Source organism: Phalacrocorax carbo, chromosome 6, assembly GCF_963921805.1.
Source record: "Phalacrocorax carbo chromosome 6, bPhaCar2.1, whole genome shotgun sequence".
Lineage (NCBI taxonomy): Eukaryota > Metazoa > Chordata > Aves > Suliformes > Phalacrocoracidae > Phalacrocorax > Phalacrocorax carbo.
In genome coordinates this window covers 1,623,305-1,642,237 of record NC_087518.1, presented here as the reverse complement: position 1 = coordinate 1,642,237, position 18,933 = coordinate 1,623,305, and the positions used below count along the sequence as shown (strand labels likewise).

Genomic DNA, 18,933 nt, shown 5'->3' with positions numbered 1-18,933 from the left:
ATACAGCTTTGCATCGAGTGTTTATCAAGGGAAATTCATCTCTTCAGAGGAGAGGATGTACCAAGTAAGAACCAGTTACCCACGGGATGGTGGAGTGGTTGTTCAGTCTTTTCTGTCATTATATTTTCCTGGAAAGAACAAATGGCGCAATAAATACGACACTTATTGTTATTTAAAGTAAAACTATGACCCGTTTCTCTAGCACAGGGAGGGCGTATTCGGTGTAACCTTGTCGTTCGCATCCAGTGATAGCTTCAGATTAACAGTCCCCTGGCGAGATGTTGTTTTTCTCCCCGTTGCCTGGTTCCCTTGTCGTGCACGTCACAAGCAGAGCTGTGGTTTGCTCAGAAATGTGACTGACGGCGTGAATGGGCAGTTTATTGACTGGGAGATTGACTTAGGCAAAATCCAAATCCTGCAAAAGTTTTCTCTCCAGGAGTCGTCTTGGTTTCAGATTTCTACTGAAAAAATAGTATGTGTTTCCAAATTGTGAGAAATACAAATCTGGTTCCGACTCTGCGAGTGGCAGAGTTGTGCAGTTGAAATGGGCTGATCTGTTTGAGCCCAGGTCGCAGCAAGGTGTTCGGTTTGGCGCTGCACAGAGGTACAGCCGCTGCATTCAGGGGGCCAGTCTGTAGGGAAAAACTGGAATTACACAGACTAAATAATGGATTTGCTTGTAATTCATTAAAAGAGTAAACAGAAGATACCTCTGTACTCTAACTCAGTGTGAAACCCCAACTGAATACAGTTGGGGGTGGTGGGGGAAGGTTCAGTCCTATATTCCTATTGTTTAGCAGCTACACAGGATTTTCGATTTCTTGATTTTATTTTTTTTATTAAGTACAATGATTACAAAAGCATTTTCAATTCTTTGATCGTTGAATGGCTAAAGTAGCTAGATATGCAGAGCTATATTTACTGAATGTGGGTATAAGAAAGAGAACGATTATGTGCGTGATCACTTTATAACCATATATTTACTGGTGTACCTGCTTGGTTCAAACCGGTGGGATTTGCACGGGGAGGTGCCAGCGGGTTGCCAGGGCAGGGCTGGCTGCAGAGGAGTGCCGTGCAGGCAGTGATGGGCTCGGGTCGGGCTTTGTGTACTGGTCCTGGGTAGCTGGAGAGAAGGGACCAACACACTGCAGGATTCCAGCAAAGGCTGGAGGGCCGGCAAGCGCCGCCCCTGTGCTGGGCAGCGGGGGCAGCTGCGGAGCCCCCGGCCCCGCCGAGGCGCAGCGAAGGGCACGGGGCGCTCGAGGACGTTTAGGAGCCAGTTTAGGAGCAAAGTCAAGAGGCGGAGAGGAATCGTTTTCTTATAGCTCTGACTTCAGGACTCCTTTGGGATGTTTTAGAAGATCACTCGGGTCATAATTTTAATTATGTTTCATGCAAACTGTTTTCACACTTGGCTTTAACAGCTGTCAACACAGCCTGGCTTTCCAGGTAAGATAACCAAAGTACTATTAATTACTTTAAGCGGGTAAAAATAATTTGCTACTATTTGTTATCTTTCCAGTCCACAGCATTCAAAGGGAAGCAGTTTAAATGTAGTTTAAATTAGCATGTTTTCTGTACCGTCAGCTCCAATTAAGGAGTAATATGAATTGGTTTTGTTTCTTCCCTGCCATAATCTCGTAAAGATTCGGAAACACACTTCCTGAGGCCCGGTGCACGCTCCTAGCTATGCGATGAGGCTGCTGCACGCCCCTGCCCGCAGAGCGAAGCACGGCGAAGCCAGTCGATGCGGAAGTTCATAGCGCGGCTCTGCTGCGAGCCGGGAATCGCTCCCCCTGCGCGCCCCCCACCGCCTCCTCCGCTCGGAGGGCACTTCTGCTCCCCAGCCTCGCCCCCGCCTCCCTCTCGCCGCTAAGCGCACGTATCGCCAGCCAGGAGCACCTCGTGCCGCGTCTCCTTTAAGCCTCTCTGCAATTTTTCATTTGCTGGAAGCATTGATAAGACTTTCTGCTGTTTGTTCTTTGATCCCAGTGTTGGAGATACTTTCAAACTTCACCTGACCCAGAAGTTTTTATCTGCAAAGCAGACAAGTAGGAGATAGGAGGCAGATGCAGCCAAACACGCTCAGGACCGATGTTCTTCAGCGATGCAATACTTTGTTGATTGTAGTTTTTATTTAGGAGGGTAAAACTAATCCTTTTCTATTGCAATCTTATTACCTGACTCAAAACCTCAATCTTACAGTTATCTTTCCGGCAAAAACATGGTGATTTTTCAGGCCATAAACAGTATGTGCCTGGCTCTGTTCTTTGACTCAAAGTCATATTTTCTTTTCATGGCTCAGATGGGCAAATTAATATTAACAACAGCCTCTGAATTTGTCTCTGAAGGCACCTACCTTAATAATACTTTGCAAAGTAGTCAAAGGTGTAGCTGATAAAAATTATCTTATAGCCCAGTCCCAAGGAGGCTGAAAGCGGCGTCTCTCTACCGCAGGTAGTTTAGATCATCGTTCCGGCTTAACACAAGGAGTTTGCCGATGCTGGCAGAGTTACCAGCGTAAGCAGTTCAGAGGCAGAGGAATGAATGACACGCTTCGCGTTTGTTTACGGAGAACGATCACTTCCATTGGTAAACGTTCGTAAGTGACGAACGCCAGATCGCGCCGCTGCGAAGGGGGAGCGCGTATCACATAGCCCACTTGTGGCCTGTTTTTAGAGCTCATAAGAATTAAGACCGGTACATATCGTCGTAATATCCTTCAGAGGACTGAATTTCCTCTGACACTTGGTTCTACCCTTACCACGCACGTCTCCCATCAGAGGCTCTTTTATTTTGGTGATGTTCCGAGCGGGGTGTTTCGCCCAGGAGCGGCACCCTGAGATCCCAGCGGAGAAGGGCCGTGGGGTGCCGTGCTTGCAGCAGAGTGCTTGAAAAACCACCAGAAACACGAAAACGCTCCCTGTGTCCAAGTGGAAAAACACTATAGAAGCATCATAAGAAACCAATAGCTTCTCACGGTATTTCATGCCCAGCTGTAAATTTTTACAGCAAGCAGTACTGGCTCCGCTGAATCAGCAGGTGCTTTGCCCTCGTCCCGAGCGGGAGTGGGATTTCAGCTGCAGACCAGTGCCTCTCCCGTCTGGAGGGCTGGAGCCGAACTGCAGAGTTCACCACTACACTCTCAAAAATGGACAGTGTAGGTTTTATCCTACATTCTATGGGATTTTTCCTTACTTGTCTTTACAAGGCCAGAGTAAATCTGCAGTCACAGGGCCATGTTAGAGAAGCCTAACGGTTACCCCATGCTGCCAGGCAAAACTTCCAACCACCCAGAGCTGTGTTTCCTTCCTCCCGTGCTGGAGAAGCGTGGCTCTGGGGTTCAGTATTTATCTAGCACACTATACGAAAACACACCCAACTTTCAAACAAGCAATTCACTCTTCTTTTCTTTTCCCAAAGAGGTCAGTGCCACGTGCAACGGGGCAGACTGACTTTGCAGAATAATCTTTGCATCACTTTGTGGGTTTTAGGGTGATCAGCATGATAAGCATCCCGTTCTTTCTGGGATTCATTGTGGGACAGCCTGCTTCCCTGAAATTAATGGGTATTTTCCCATTCAAAATGAAGTCAGAATTTTCTAGCTTCGTACTGCAGTGCAAGCATCTGTCTAATACAACCACTTTATGTTGTCTGAGCTTAGAATTTCTTCATCCCCAACAAGAAAATAGTCCAGCAGCAGATTGGGCCCAGCCTAACCCATCTGCAGAAGGACAAAACACACATATTTTTTATGTACTTAAGCCCTAACAAACTGACTTAGGCTATAAGAATGTCATGTTGTTGCCACTTTGACCCGATCTAATTTCTATCATTATGCCATTAGCACACCCAAGAACTGCTTTTATTATTCTTCCTATCAGATACATTCTCTGTCCTCAGAAAAAGTGCATCCTGAAAAGCCTGATGAATTAATAACTTACGCCTCCGATAGCAGCTACTACTTGAAAGCATTATATGCTAAAACAGTCTTTTGTTTAAAGAAAAACCTACTTCAAATCCCCATGTGCCCTGGGGAACTGGCAAGGTCGAACTCTTGCCTCCTATTAAATCCTCTGGGAACTTCAAAGCAATCCTCGTTAAAAGAATCCATTATACTGGGTATTTGTAATTGTTACTTATGGCCCTGGCCCTACGCCGCACGATATTTTGCCGGTCCCCTGGGTTCAAGGCTCGCTTCAAGTGTAGTTATATTGTTCACTTCACTAGTTATGCAGTCTGAGTTTGCTTAGGGGCTGCTTGACAGACAGGGTGAATAACCATTTCTAAAAGGGGTAATAACAAGAAAGCCCTAAAGGTAAAATGTAGCCCTGGCCAGAATATGAGGAACTTGGAAGTGGAAGCTGTGTCAAGTGACAGCTGTGTGAGCGCTCCTTGGACAGAAACACAGCTGCAGCGTTTTCCCAACCCTGCCCTCAACAATACATTTGCATGCATATGCATAAACATAGTTATTCTAATAATTTGAAGCAATCATTTCGTTATTAATTGCATTCTGAATGGCACAGAGGTGAACCGGGTGAACCCAGGTGATCAAGTGTATATAAAGCAGCACTGGGGGGAAGGTTGCTTAGGCTGTTTTTCTGAATGTCCTCCCTGGCATTAATCACTTATTCAAGATTTCCAGGCGCTGGTGTTCACCTTGCAATCCCCCTCTGGGGTGGGAGCTCATTAACGCCATCACCGCGTTGCAGACTGGAAGCAAAGATATCCGAGCGGCACTGGGGGATGTAATTGCATAGATTGGTTGGACGCCTGGCTTCCAGCCACCTTGTTCCCGTTAGTAGGGTTGAGCCAACGGAGAATCTGCCCTTGTCCCCCTAAATTAGCGTGTGTGCGCGCGCATGTGCGGGAGGGTGTTCGGGGTTTTTCTTTCGCAGCATTTGACACTCTTGTGACAGCTCATTAGGCTTCCAACCTTAAGCGCTGGATTATGTGTCTACGGTAGGTAAAAGCCTGTCCATGTGGCCCAACCCGACCTGTGATGATTTCAGCCAGCTTTGGGATTTTCTTCACCACCTGCCGTTCCATCAGATAAACTCCGCAGTGTTAAATCCCGTGCGTGTGGGTCGTCCTAGCAGCAACGGGGGAATTACGACTGTGCGGGATGCTTTAAAAAAGTCACAGCCATCAAGTTGCTTTTGCTTTCCAAGTAAAGGTGGGATCCTTCTGCGCGTTTTCCATCCATCTCAGCGTCGAGTCAAACGCAGGCAGACTCCTCCTGAGCTCACAGCGGAGCTGTGCTCGGCGCGGCCGTGCCAGCAGGTTCCGCCAAGTTCTTGCAAACAGTTGGAGTGGGATTAGTTTCAGCAGTTTCTCTGGATTAAGGTCATGACCAGAACGTCACGTTATTGACCCAAAGGGAGCCCAAGAGCGTCAGCTGAACCGCTGCCCTCCCGGCTGCCGGCTGAGACAGCGCTGCCGAAGCCAGCACTGGCAATGCCGTTCCTGCCTGTTTGCGCGGCGGCACCAGGTCGCGGTGGGACGATGAGCTTGGCTTTGTCTCCCCTTGCGGCGCACAGATCAGTACGGCCTCTGCCGCAAAGCGGCTTCTGCAGGTGTAATTGCATTTTGTTGCACAATTTCTAAATGCATAGGAGGAGAAAATGAGACAGTCACATTGTGAAAATTGTGAGGAAAATATCTCAATATGTGACTATCTATGTATTTACAGTTTTTAAGCCAGGCAAATAATTTGTTTACATTTGTCCGAGGAACCTGGTTGGTTGGAGTTTTTTCCAATTAAAACGTGCAGGACATTTTTATTATTCACATTCACCTCTCAGCTCTCCTGTTTGAAGTGTTTGGCTTCGGAAACATTACTCCATGATTATTTTTATTTGTGAGCTGTTTGCTTTATAAATATATATGTATATTTGCAAGACTTTCATCTTCCTGACAATACAGATGTTTTTCTTCCTCCCTGCTGGCAGGAATCTCCCAGCTTTCTGTACTGAACAGCAGGACCGCCTCACCCGCACGCAGCGCCTGCCGCGGGGGCTGGACCCCCCGTGAAGCGGGGCGCAGGCACGGCTGGGGGGGGGCGATTTTTCAGGCTGCAGTTTGCAAGCATCTTCCGGCACTATCCTTTGAGCGCTTCAGCCAGCCGAGAGAATCTCAGCAAAGCCAAAACAAATGTCATAATGGCACGGGAAATTCTTTGGTACCAAACTCATCTTTCGAGGAATACCTGAAGGAAATATTGAAATTGCCTCTGGAAGATTTTTGCAGCTATTCCTAATACCTGGTGGTTATCGCCTGGCAACCTACAGCGCTTCAGTTTAAAGGAATAAAACTGAAGACAGGATTAGCACTAAAAAAATCTCGTAAGTTCTTAAAAAAGGCAACCCCCCCCAACCAGAGCAGCTCCTCCAGGGACCCCCCGTCGGAGCTGAGCCAGAGGAGACCATCGTCCTCTCCCCGGGCTGCAGTGCGGGGCTGTCGGCTCAAGCTGCGAGGGCAAACATCGGTCAGCGTGTAAGTGGATTTTAACCTTATCTCCGCAGAAGGATGGTGGATGAGTGTAAGGAAGCAGGCCGCCAGCAGTAGGAAAGGAGGGGCAGTGGTGGGGGAGAGCTGCTGGAAGCGAGGGCTGGCTTAGCCGTACCCCAGGCAAGCTGCAGCTTTCAGGATTATTTTTTCTTCTTGCAACAGATCTTTTCTTCTTTTCCACAGTGAAGCAGCACGGTTGGGAGCCTCCCTCCTCCCCGAGAGACGGCTTTTGCTGTGAGAGCTCCAACATACAGAGCAAGACGCGCCAGCTCCGTGCCATCACGTGCCCAGGGGCAGAGCGAGGACGGGACAGAGGCACGGCAGACGTGGGCTGCTCTGCCAAAGGCCGTTGGAACAAAGCCTCAGTTTAGGCAGCCGTGGCCATAATTAAACGCCAGCGGTCACTCTCATTGAAGGCCAAAATGCAGTTGTGGATTGTGTAGCTTCCCTCATGCGCTAGTGCCTCTGCAACAACTGCTGGGGCCGGCCCCGATCACAGGCGGTGGCATCTCAGCCTTGCAGAGGGCTCTGGAGGGTCCCTGCGATGGGAAAGTGGTCGCAGCGTCGCGGCGGGGGAACTTGGCGGATCGGTGGCACTGCCCAGGCCGGGAGGTGGCCCTGGCAGCCCTGCCGCCCGCGCTGGCGCTGCCGTCCCGGAAAGCGTCTGTTCATTCAAGCCGGTTAAGCAAGCGCAGTCGCCGTGAAGAGCCGATGACCTTTTAAACTGAACTCCTCCACCCATAGATGGAACAGAGATACACAAACCTTATTTGGTTCCTTCAGGAATGAACCTGCAAGCCCAGACTGAGGTTTTGGAAGAAGCAATACTATGTGCGTGGATGTTTTGGTTTGGTGTGACCTGAACCTGTTGGAGAAAGAATCAGTGGCGGATGAGGAGGATGGCTAAGCCTTCCACAGCATTCACCTTTTCTCGCGGCTGTTCTCCAGAGGGGAATAACCTAATCCTGTGAGCTGCACGAGTTCTAGGAGGGTGAATCAGAAACCTCAATGAAGCAGCCTCAGACCTCTTGCAAACCCGGCTCTGGAGCAGATCTGCGCTGGAGCAGGTCGTCCCTGCCGTACCTGGGATGCTGGTCACGCTCGGGCCGGTGCTGGCCTGACACGATCTCGTGGTGCTCGCCACCGCAGCGCCTAACTGAACTTGTCACACGGAGATACGGAAAAGCTCCTTTACATTACAAGCAATGACTGTCAACGGCGCAAATGTGTCCTGACTCGCATAATCCGCCCGAAAAGGTGGTGGTTGCTAAGCGACATGGCCCCATTCTCTTTTTATGCCATTTTAGTTCCTCCTCAGCTTTATGTTCCATGTCTGGGGCTGCTTAATTTGATCCTATTTGCAGTGACAATTTCGGGTCTTGTGCCTCGGATACCAATTCGCACAAAATGTACCAATCGTCACACTTGAAAATCACATTCGGTTTTGGAGCTGGTGAAACTGAAATGGAAACCTGGGGTATTTTTCCTGCCGGAGAGGCCTTCCCAAGCTCGTGTTGAACTGTCCCAACGGCGTCACCTCCCCCCACGCACCCTCCATCCTGCTGTAGCGCTCTTTGATGGCATTTAATGAATTAAGCTGTTCGGCAATTCTGGCTTTTCTAGAGAATTGACCGGCGTCGGGCTTCTCTCCCTCGCTCCATGTGTGTTTGCTGCTGCTGTAACATGCAGAGCATCCTTCAAACCCTGAACCCGTGTTTCCCCAGTTTTCTTTAGGTGGAACCACCGATGGGGCAGAACGGGGTGGGAGGGGTGAGGCAGTTGCAAAAGCGGGGATAGGAAATCAGTGGCATTAACGATGTACAATACCCAAACGATTTGGAGTATTTTTAAATACATAAATTTTTGGAGTTATTTTTTATAAAGACAAACATTTGCATCTCTCACAAAAAGATTGTGACAGGGTGGGGTTTCCAGGTGTCTTGAGTTTCTTCTGGATGAGAAGATCCTTGCCATGGCCTGGCAATACAGTTGTTATTGCCCTTATGCCTAACGGGAGTCTATGGTGACATCATCCTCAATACTGGACAAAAATAAGAAAGAAAAGCACTTTACCAGAGCAAAGCAGAGGGACGAAATCTTATTAAAGAGTTGGAAACATATGTGTGTATATATATATATATAAAAAGGTAAGGAAAAGACAAACTTAAAATGCAACTGACACCACCCACTTTCATTCTGGTTTTGGTTTTCCAGCATTTCATGGCAATCACAAGCAGCACGTTAGTGCTATAATACACAGTGTGTCACAGGAGTAGCCAGAGGAGTGTGCGTGCTGAGTGTATAGATCTGTAGGATTCTGTTTCATAATTGTTTTTCTGTTAATTTCCAAAGCGTTTGTGCTCTTCGCAAGCAGCCCCTGCCTGTCGTTAGGGCATCCTGTGCTGCCCGCTCTTCCCGGCTCCCCTCACCTGGGTCTTCAGCGCTGGCTAAGGCCAGTCAGTCCCGTCAGCCAGCGCGGCGAATCTAGAGGGCCGTGCCCATCAGGAGCGACGCAGGGATGATCGGAGACGTTTATTTGGGTTGTTCATTCCTCGGTCAGCGCTTCAGCACGAGTATTGTCCACCTCGGAGGCTAAATGAGACTCTCTGCTGTATTTTTGTTAGCTCGGCTTTGCTAACACTACACAAAGAGAGAGACAGACCATTCCTACGGCGCTCATCAGCTGGGCGGGACGGCGTCAAACCGGCCGGAGCCCGGGCGCGCGCCCCGACGGGGAGAGGCGATGCCGCCACCGGGGTGCCGTCAGGCCGCTTGCGCCCTGGGTACGTTGGCGATCGGGCAGCAGAAAGCGTCTCTTCAGGAGCTGCTCCCTCCCTGTTGTCATCTGCGATCTGCTGGCAAGCCCCCGGGGCGACTGGAGCACCGCTGCTGGCTCCGGCTGTCCGCGGCGCTGAGGCGCTGGTCGTCGCGGCTCTGCTGAGAGTGACAGGGAGATGTGACAGCTAAAGATGATATAATTTATGAGGAGAGAAGGCTGTAAAGCAATTACGGAGGAACACGCTTTTTACTCATGTTGTATTTGTGATTCGATATCTTCGTATTCTATTATTAAAACATGAGGCTCTGTGTGCTAATCTGCATAAAAGCCATGCAGCTCAGGCTGCAGCTCAGAGACAAGCAACTACCCGCCGACACACGCAATAAAATGGAATATTTTTTATACAACTGCAGGCATTTATATACTAGATAAGTTGCCAATACACTGCGGTGGGGAGCACAACAGGAGAGATGTGAAAACGTGATATAACAATCTATTTACATTTAGATACTAAATTTAAAACCACATCATTTTCTCCAAGCTTCATTCCATTTGTTGGGGTTTGGGCAAGCAAGTAGAGTCATTTAGGACTGTTGCTTTCACCTCATATATATATTCTCCAATTTAAAAGCCACGGAACACGTGGATAGATCTGTCTTTCGGGTACAGAGCTGGAGGAGGCGCCACATGCATCCGTTTCCCTATGAGATGGACTAGAAGCAGAATTTAATAATCAGCCTCTGCTTTACCTGGCAGGAATGATACAGGTTTCTAAGCAAGAATCAAGGAAAGGAAAAAGAGGAGGTAAGTGTACTCTGCCCCAGTGACTGCGAGGGAGAGTGGAGCAGGCGCTCCAGACTCGTAGCCACCACGATGTCAGTCCTTGCTCAGTGCGGGAAATACTAAGGGCATGTTTCATACATTTGATAGCCTGAGATGCCTGTGGGTTGTAATAAAACTCATCCTTTGCACTGCAAATCTTTTCTCTTTAAGCATGGAAGAGGTTACAAATGTGCATAAAATTGAAGCAAAAGTGATTTAATCTCACTCGGAGCCGGTATTGACAGGCCTGCCTCGCTTTTGGATGCTGCGGGAGCTTCTTTGTGGCCCATGCTTGAGATCATGAAAACCAGTCAAAGAGGACCTTCGCTTCCCTGTATTTGTTTCTAATAGGTTGCTGGCACAGAGATGCAGTTATTTCAAATCCTGTTACTCACTTCTGGCAGGTGATGAGCTTAGACTGTCACTGCTCCCACTGCCCGTCAGGCAGGTTGGGTAATAGCTGGAAAGGAAAGGGTTTTAATTAATTGTGCTTTAAAGGAAAAGTTTATTTTCCAAGCGCAGCTGTACAGGCTGGCATTTCCGTAACTTACAAGGAGCACGAGCGCCTCCTTCCCGACGGCTGGGCTGCTGGAGGCTGCTGGAAACGGGCGCCTGCGAGGGAGGGTGACCCGCTCATGGGGAGCGGGAAGACGGTCAGTGCATAGGTGAGGACAACTTGTAGCTCGGGTGGAAGCGGTGGATGTCGCTATCTTGTACACAGTCATGTCCTTAAAATTCACGGCGTGCTGTGAAGCGTCTGGGCTTTGCGATGACCAAGGTGCCTCCTTTATGCTCCCATCACTGCAGCTGCCAGGAAACATCTCGCCTTGGAAGGTTTTTCATCTGCCTTCTTGATTTTTCAAAGTTCCTCATTGCTTTCAAATTGCGAGCAAGAGCAGTGACCACAAAACCAGAAGACGAACAGCACCGTCAGCAGCACGACGGAGACGCGATGGTTGCACCTTCCTCCTGCGTGTTAGCAGTGATGTACCGCTCCCACCCATCACGCTGTGCGGCCCCGAGGCAGACCTGCCTGGCCTTTCCGAAGGGTGTCGGCCCAGGCCAGGTCCCGCCATAAGGTGGACAAAACAATTTCCATTTTGAGCAAAGTTAAGGCAGAACTACTCCGGGAGCAGCGCTGTGCTCTGCTTGGCGGCGCATGGGACGTGGGACGTGAGCCCGGAGCTTGTTCCCAGCACAGCGGTCCTGTCTGTATGCTCGGAATTGTATTCTTCAGGTATTCCTCACACTAATTCCTCCTTCTATTGCTGTTGTTGCTATTCACGACTTATTAGCAGAAAAGGGCGCTTGTCACTAATAGCAATACGTAGCCCCTTTTTAAATAGAGAAGTCCCATGTTTTAAAACAAGTTACACACCGCAAATGCTCCGAGAGCACATTTATTTGCCTGTATGCAGGCAGCCAAAATCCAGGATGTTGCCTTTCTACACGGCATTCTGTATTTAAAAATAGCTAGCAGCCCACCCTTATTCCACGGTTGTTTTGCTCCTTCCTTTGCGCTGGCCTTGGGAAAGGGGGACGCCGTGGGTCGGGGAGTCCCTGTGCAGAAGGTACAGGCCAGCAGTTCAGATTTTGCAGAGCACAGCTATTGGCTCGCCTCCAGTACGCTTAAGTCAAGGGCTAACCGAGGTTGACATAATTATATGTACATTAATTAACATGTATATGTTATTTGCAAGAGGACAATCTGTTTTCACTGTTGGAGAGCCGTCGTCCATTAACAGCAACAGAGGGTATGAGATCTGTATCTATTTTCCATTTAAAGAACGGGGATGTCATGTATCCTGGATTAAAGCATGGCGAAGTCTGGTAATGCTGATGTTTCATTAGCATTCCCCATTTTAATGTAAATTAATTTCTTTGAGGAAAATCAAATCCATACCTGCTGCTAATTGCCAATGATAATGATGAGCTGAGACTCAGCAGAGATTCATTATCGAGGTAGACTGTCTCTCTCCTGAAGTCCTTCAGCTCAAGACTGGAGCACTTCTGGGAGTTATAAATCAGCTGAGCTCCAGGTTCCTGGAGTTCTTGCAGGAACAGAGCTGTGAAATGCCCCAGCTGCATCACAAGAGGCATGATCTGCTCTGGTCTAACAGCCTTTGGAACCCGGGAAGATTGTCTTTCCTCTCCTAAAATAACCATTAAGCTTTTATTGATCATTTTATCTAAATTATGGATGATGCTTTTGTCAACTATATTATTCTTGTGAAGCAGAGCACCGCCAAAGATAACTTTCCTGTCTCAGGCTCAGATGCGTGGAGCCCGTCTTTTCGCAGAGAGGTTACAGAAGTACGCGCTATCAACAACATTTCGTGGCTGAATTCATTTGGCACTGGTGGTTCATTTTCATATTGAAAATGAGAAATGAGATGCTGCGGTTGAATGTGTGAGAAAACTCGTCAAGCAAAATATGGGGTTTGCTGTGAAAGCTAGAGTAAAACCCCCGTAAGCGTTAGAGGGGTTGACATGACGTGAACCAGCGCCGGAGAGCATCAAAATCTCCTTCTCTGTCATAGGAGCCTGGCTGCAATTTGCAGTTGGAGCATGTAACGGATAAGCTGAAGTATATCACAAAATAATACATGTAATTACTTTGCAACCTGTTTCACGATGACCTTTTTTTTCTCCAGCTGCATTTTACCCTCTCTTCAGCCTTTAATAGCGTACCACAGATTATTGAATAGTTGCAGTCTAGCCTTGCAGGATAATGAGTTTTATCCTGCCATGTGTTGAACACCTTCATGTGCAAGAGGAGTTAACGGGAACTGAAGGTGATCAGCATTTTGTTGGATCAGTGCTTGACTGAACAGACAGCTCCGACTTGTATGGACTGTGGTGAAAGAGCTGACTTAGGGTTTCACAGGAGGTTCTTAAATTACAGCCTTGAAAAGACCTAGGAATAAAACTGTTTCTTTGTCTTTGGCAGTAAAAGAGAGAGTGAACGCCATGAGAAGCATTTACATTCATCTGCACGCGCATGCATTATACTCCCAAAATAGTTGGCGCTCTTGGTGGGGAGCCTGTCCTTATTTAAAGCAAATATTTCTGAAAAGCAGGCACCTGAAAAATTAACAGTGGTCTCTGATTACTAACGCTTTCTGGCTGCCGGACACACCGCGGGAAAACGCGCCGGCCGGGGGTAGCAGAGGGAGGCGCGTCAGGTCTCCGAGGCGGGGGAGCTCCGGGGGGCTGGCAGGGCAGCCGCGGAGGCAAAAAGAGCAGGTGGTTTTCAGCAACCCCAGAAAAAATCAGCCTTATCCCTTCCTCTTACTTGTCTTCCGAATGTACACTTCACTGGGGATGCAGCGAGGCTCAGGTTTGTTTATATAGCCAGTTTTTCGGTGCATGGTTGGTTATGATGCACATTAATGTATTTTGGTGGATCCAAGTTACTCAAAAAACCCACAGATACCGAATAAGAGTGCTTGTAATTCTAACCTTCTGAGAATAGCCGTTAGCTTAAACTGGTCTCGTGACACCTCGGCTAGAATACTGGATTTTAGCCCCTACTGCAAGAGCATACGTACTTCATACACTCACTTTTCTTTTTCTTTTTTTTTTTTTAAGCAGATAAGGGGGGAAAGGCCTTTTCTGTATTCATTGGAACACAGTTCCATACCAAACCTCAGGAGCCCGGTACAAGTCGTTACAGCCTACTTACAGAATTTGCATATAAATAGTGATGTTTTTGTTAACATGCCTGATGGAGAACATGTTAGCAGTTGATATGTCCCTAATCTGTCAGCGTTGCCAAAGAACTGCGGAATGTTTTGCTTTGTATTTGCAATTTTCACCGACAGGAACGTGTGGCATCGCTCAGAAAGTAGTCACTGACTGGTTTCATTTATTTCTGCTTGCAAAAAGATTTAATTTGAAGGTCGTGATTAGGAAAGCTGCTACCTTGATCCCCACATTGGAAAAATCCTCAGAAGTCATAAAACTTGAATGAGAATCACTATCCATGAGAAAAAACAAGTTTGGCCCAGGAGATTTAAGAAGTTGGAGAGAACGTCACTGGGTTTTTTTAAAAAAAAAAAAAAGAAATATTAATGGCATCTAGTTACGGCGCCTCAGCAGCGAAGTCACACAGGCTGCCAGAGTATAACAAAATCAATCAGCGGGAATTTTGTTGATAGTAATAGCTAGAGCTGGAGGCACCGCGTCGGCTGACCTAAGAGCCGGCTGCCTGGAGTCGTGGCTCGCGGGGGCGCGGGAGCCGCCGGCGCACCCCTGCCCTCGGCGCACCCCTGCCCTCGGCCAGCCGCCAGCCCTTTCCGAGGGGGTCTCCGCTGGAGGGGTTTCTGACCATTCTCCGGTTTTTCTTTCAGGCCCTGCTGCAAAAAAGAAGTACGTCAGTTATAACAACCTGGTTATCTAGTCGGTTTTGCCACGTGGGGCGGAGGACGGGTGAGGATTTCCATCCGGCGCAGACCTCCTCCCGAGCCGCGGGGTGTTCGCCTCGGCGGGGGGCGAGGGCACGGCGATGCTGCGGGGAAGGGCGCGAGGAGCCCCGCGCTCCCGACGGCCGCTCCCCGAAATATCCTCCATCGCTCTCGGCTTAGTACGTCGCTGGCGCTGCCGTCGGCTGTGGCCTCGGACCCGCTCCGGCCACGGGAGCCGCCGTGCCCGCGCGCCCGGCTGCGGCACGGGAGGGCTGGCTCCCCGGGGTGGGCTGCGTTCAGCTAAAGGACTTTAAGGGGCTAATTCTGTCTTTCTATGTACTTCCAGACTGCAAGTTTTTGAACTTTCTGTACAGTTTGTGAGGATTTTTGCATATTGCCATCCATGTTGTTTCGAGTTCACTGTTTGTTTTTTGAATGCACAGTTTCATTGAGGCCCTACCAGACTTAGCACATCTAAAAAAAAAAAAAAACCCAACTAAGGATTTAAAAGACCTATGTACATGACTTGTATGATTACTATTGTGTCACTGCAATCCATAGGCGTTATTTTTTTTTAACTAAACAAACAAAATAAGCATTTAAAGACCAAAAACTGTGCTGGTGAAGTTAGTCCCACCACCCCCCTTCACGGTACTGATGGGCTGCAGAGGAAGCAGAAAGCATTTTTGCCGAGTTTTAGTAGAGGTCTTGATATTTGGAATGCATGCCAGTAATGTATTTTATGGTACATGTTAATAATTTATGTTTGATATTTGTATTTGTGTTCTATTTTGTTATTTTATTTAAGGTATATGACTATTTTGCAATAATTTCAATAATTCTTATGATACTTGGAGGAAAGAATATGGCTTTTATGTCTTGAGGTTTTTTTTCTTTGTTGATGCCCCACCATGACTGACCAGTGTGATAAGGACTTAAAAAAAAGCATGTATGTTTTATACTGTTTGTAATAAGTAATTTCGTTAATCTCGCTGCTTATGTGCCAATTTAGTGAAACCAATCTTTGCCGCAAACTCCTCCCTTCCTTTCCATTCTCTCGATCCTGTGATATTATCCAAGAATGTATCAATAAAGGACTTTGGTTAACTTTTTTTTATTTACTCCAATAAATATATTTTTTCAGTTGTTCCCTCCCCCTTCCCCCTTGTGACTAAAGTTTATTTCATGACGTTGTCAGGCGTGGGCATCCAAGACCCCGGCGCAGCGGTACCGCGGGCTTTGTGCACCAAGAGCGGGTCTGGGAAAGGTCGTGGGGGAGCTGGCAGCTAATTGCAAACCGAAAAAAAAAGAGCCTTTTTAGGCGCTGGGATGTGTAACAACCCCCGAAAGCCAAGTTACAGTCACGCAGAGGAAGGCCTCCCGTCTGTGTCTGATGGTCGCCAAAGCTGTCTTCAGTTGCTGGGTATTCTTTAGGACTTTGAAGGGTGTTATGTTCCGCAGCGCACCAGAGCGCAGTTAAATGAACAGCTAATCAAAGTCAATCTGCCAGGCAACTGCTGAGTGAGCTGGGGGGAAGGGAAAACTTTAGGCAAGAGGTGAGGGGAAACTCATTGCAATTGCAGCACAGCACCTGCGTGCTGCCTTCGGCATAGTAACGGCATTTTGGGTGCAATGTGACGATTACTTGGGAAAGTATTTAGCCTCCCATTTTCTCTAGACAACTTGATCAATTATACTGATGAAGTTAATCATCATCAAAAGAAAATGTGACAGCTGCAACGTGGGCCACAGTGCATCGTGATGACGACCGTGTCAGACCTTGATTGACTCTATGTGTGCAAGCACGGGGGCTGGATAGATGTTCACAAGGCCTTCTTGTTGTTTTAATATTCATAGATACAATAATGAATTACAGCAGCCAAAAGATGAAATTCCAACCAAGTAAAGGCTTTATTAGCGAGAAATTAATTATCATCAGCACAACAAATAATGAAGGCAGAGGCTCTGCAACATTATCCTTTTTCTCTACCGTGCCCATGAATACGACGGAGCCAACATTGGGCTAAATAAGTATGTTACCATCAGGCAGCGATTCTTGCTCAAAGACCCTAATTTTTTGCCTCTAAAAATTTTTTTGCTTCTAAACCGATTTGTTTCTAAATGGGCAAAAAGATGATTTGTTTTTGTGTTTGTTTTTCACTTTTTTAAGAGAAGGGGGAATGAGGTGGCAGGAGGGAAGGGCGCTGCTGTGAGGGAGTGATGTGGGTTTGGGGCTTTTAGTTTCGTCTCCCAGCTCGTGTTGCATTAGATCCAACAGAGAATAAGACCTGAGCCTTTCATTTTCCTGCTTCTTTTATTTTCCTAGGGGGGGTGTGGGTACGCACACGAAGCGTATCTAGCACCCGCAAGCCTCCGGTTCATGAGCTGCATTGTTCATTAAAGGTTGGCTGGAGGATGTTTTATACATCTGACTGCATCGGGGCCGAATTCCCTCTGACCGTGCAGCCTCGACATCAAAGTTCTCCACTCGTTTACTTTAGGTTACCACAGAGCCAGTCTTAAATGATTTATCCGTCCTGAATGGCTTTCTAGTTTGATCACTGCCTGAAAAACTAAGTAACTCACGGAGGCATGAAAAGCCTGGAAATATTTTCACGTATCAAAGGACTACATGGAATACGCTCGCTTTCATTTGTGTCATTCACTGGTGTCTTCTGCGGCCAGATCACCGGTGAAGCCGGCGCAGGCAAGGTCGTACGGGTACCGTTCCCTGCTGGGACGACTGAAAGTTCAACCGGCGTGTGACCGGCTTCCCCGTGCACACGGTGCAGAATTAAAGGTGGCAGCCCCATACTCATACCTCTGTATTACACCTAGCTAGATCATAAAGCGCACTGGTAGCTCGCTCTGTATCTCCTTATATAGGCGCCTTTATGCTACATACGTATATAAACCTAATTTATAATCAATATACAGTTATGCTTGTAGTAAAGTGATTATGTATGAATTTTGATATTTAAAAATATAAATGCAATAGTAAATTTTTTAATCACCTCTACCTCTCTATACCTAAGGGTTAAAACTCAGGCGAGCCGCTGAGCAAGGCACTGGTTAAAGAACTTGCACAAGGTGAAGACGTCGCGTTGTAGACTGTTGATCATTTTTTTCATTCCAGAAGCTACCCCAGGCTATTACACCCACACAGCACATTTGCAAACAAACCAACCCCAGCCCTTGTCTCCATTTAGAGTCCTTTATTTTACAACTAGTTGTACTTAGCAGCCGTACGATGCTGGCTTTGCTCCCTGTCTGTTTCACCGCACCTGTGAACTGAACGGATGCAAAAGTAGCCGGCCCCTTGCGGTTTATGTCATGGAACCGGCAGCTGTCACTGAGGGCAGTTCATGAGTAAGAAGGACTTATCTTGGACAAGGGCAGCTGGTGGGATTCCCCCCCCAAACAAGCCCCATGAGCTTGTGTTAGTAGGTGCTGCGAAACCCATGGAAAACCAAGGCCGGCACCAGCACGGAGCCCTCAGGCTGCGCAGAGCGGCGGTGATGCCCTGAGGTAGGTGCGCGCAGGGTACGAGGTGCCCGTGGGCTCTGCACCCCCAGGGACGGCTGTCCTTCGGCTGGGAGGCACTCGGCCACCCAAGCTGCCGACGCGGGGAGGCCGAGGGGCTGCGCGCACACGCGCGCACGCCCAGCCGCCCGCGTGCCACCTACAGCTCACGCGGGAGGACCGTTTTTGTCACGTCTCCTCGTGACGAGCATACTGTGAAGAATGCCTGAGTGATTACGCTAGGGAAAAAACCGTGAAGAATGGGAGTGATTTTTTTGTTGTTGCCGCCATTTATTATTTAGCCTGAATTACACCCAAATTGTTTTGGTATGTTAATGCCAAGTTTATTGTTCATAAATATCATTGCAGACTTAAGCTTTCTGGGCATGCTATATGATAGATAATGACAATTATTTAGGCTGAGTCAGAGCTTAGTCTTCATTTGTGACATTAATTGCCTTTATATATAATTAAATGCACTATAATGCTTCCACATACAGAATCTGTGCATCCATGAAAGTGCTAATCAAACGTATTTATTAATTTCTAAGAGAGCTTTTTGTACAGGCTTTGATACAGTTGAGTGTTTTTTGGTAAACAGTCTTTTTGATACGATGTTTAGCAAAATATTTTGATAATTGCTTTTTGTGCTACAGGCATAATTAATATTATTTATAATAAATTAATAAAAGCCGGCGGGTGAGACGCTGCTCCCATCCAGCTCGGCAGATGCTTTGTCTTTGACGCCCACAGAGTCAGAATTGCACCCGCAGCCCTCCGCGTCCCTGGCCTTTCCCAAAGTACTTCAGAAAAGACAAATTTTGCTTATGTTGAGGGTGGCTGCGTGCACGAAGTTACAAAGGCTGGCGGCCCGTAAGGTTTGGGCTGTGC

General features: G+C 47.8%; 1 protein-coding gene across 1 annotated transcript in view; it reads left to right on the top strand.

Annotated features, from left to right (window-relative positions):
- Positions 1-15,674, top strand: part of GRM7 (glutamate metabotropic receptor 7) — a 308,776-nt gene extending 293,102 nt beyond the window's left edge. The window contains exon 10 of the mRNA XM_064453417.1: positions 14,467-15,674. Within this exon, the coding sequence (XP_064309487.1) occupies positions 14,467-14,516 (50 nt within the window). The 3' untranslated portion in view covers positions 14,517-15,674. The remainder of the gene's footprint in view (positions 1-14,466) is intronic.
- Positions 15,675-18,933: the final 3,259 nt, after the last annotated feature.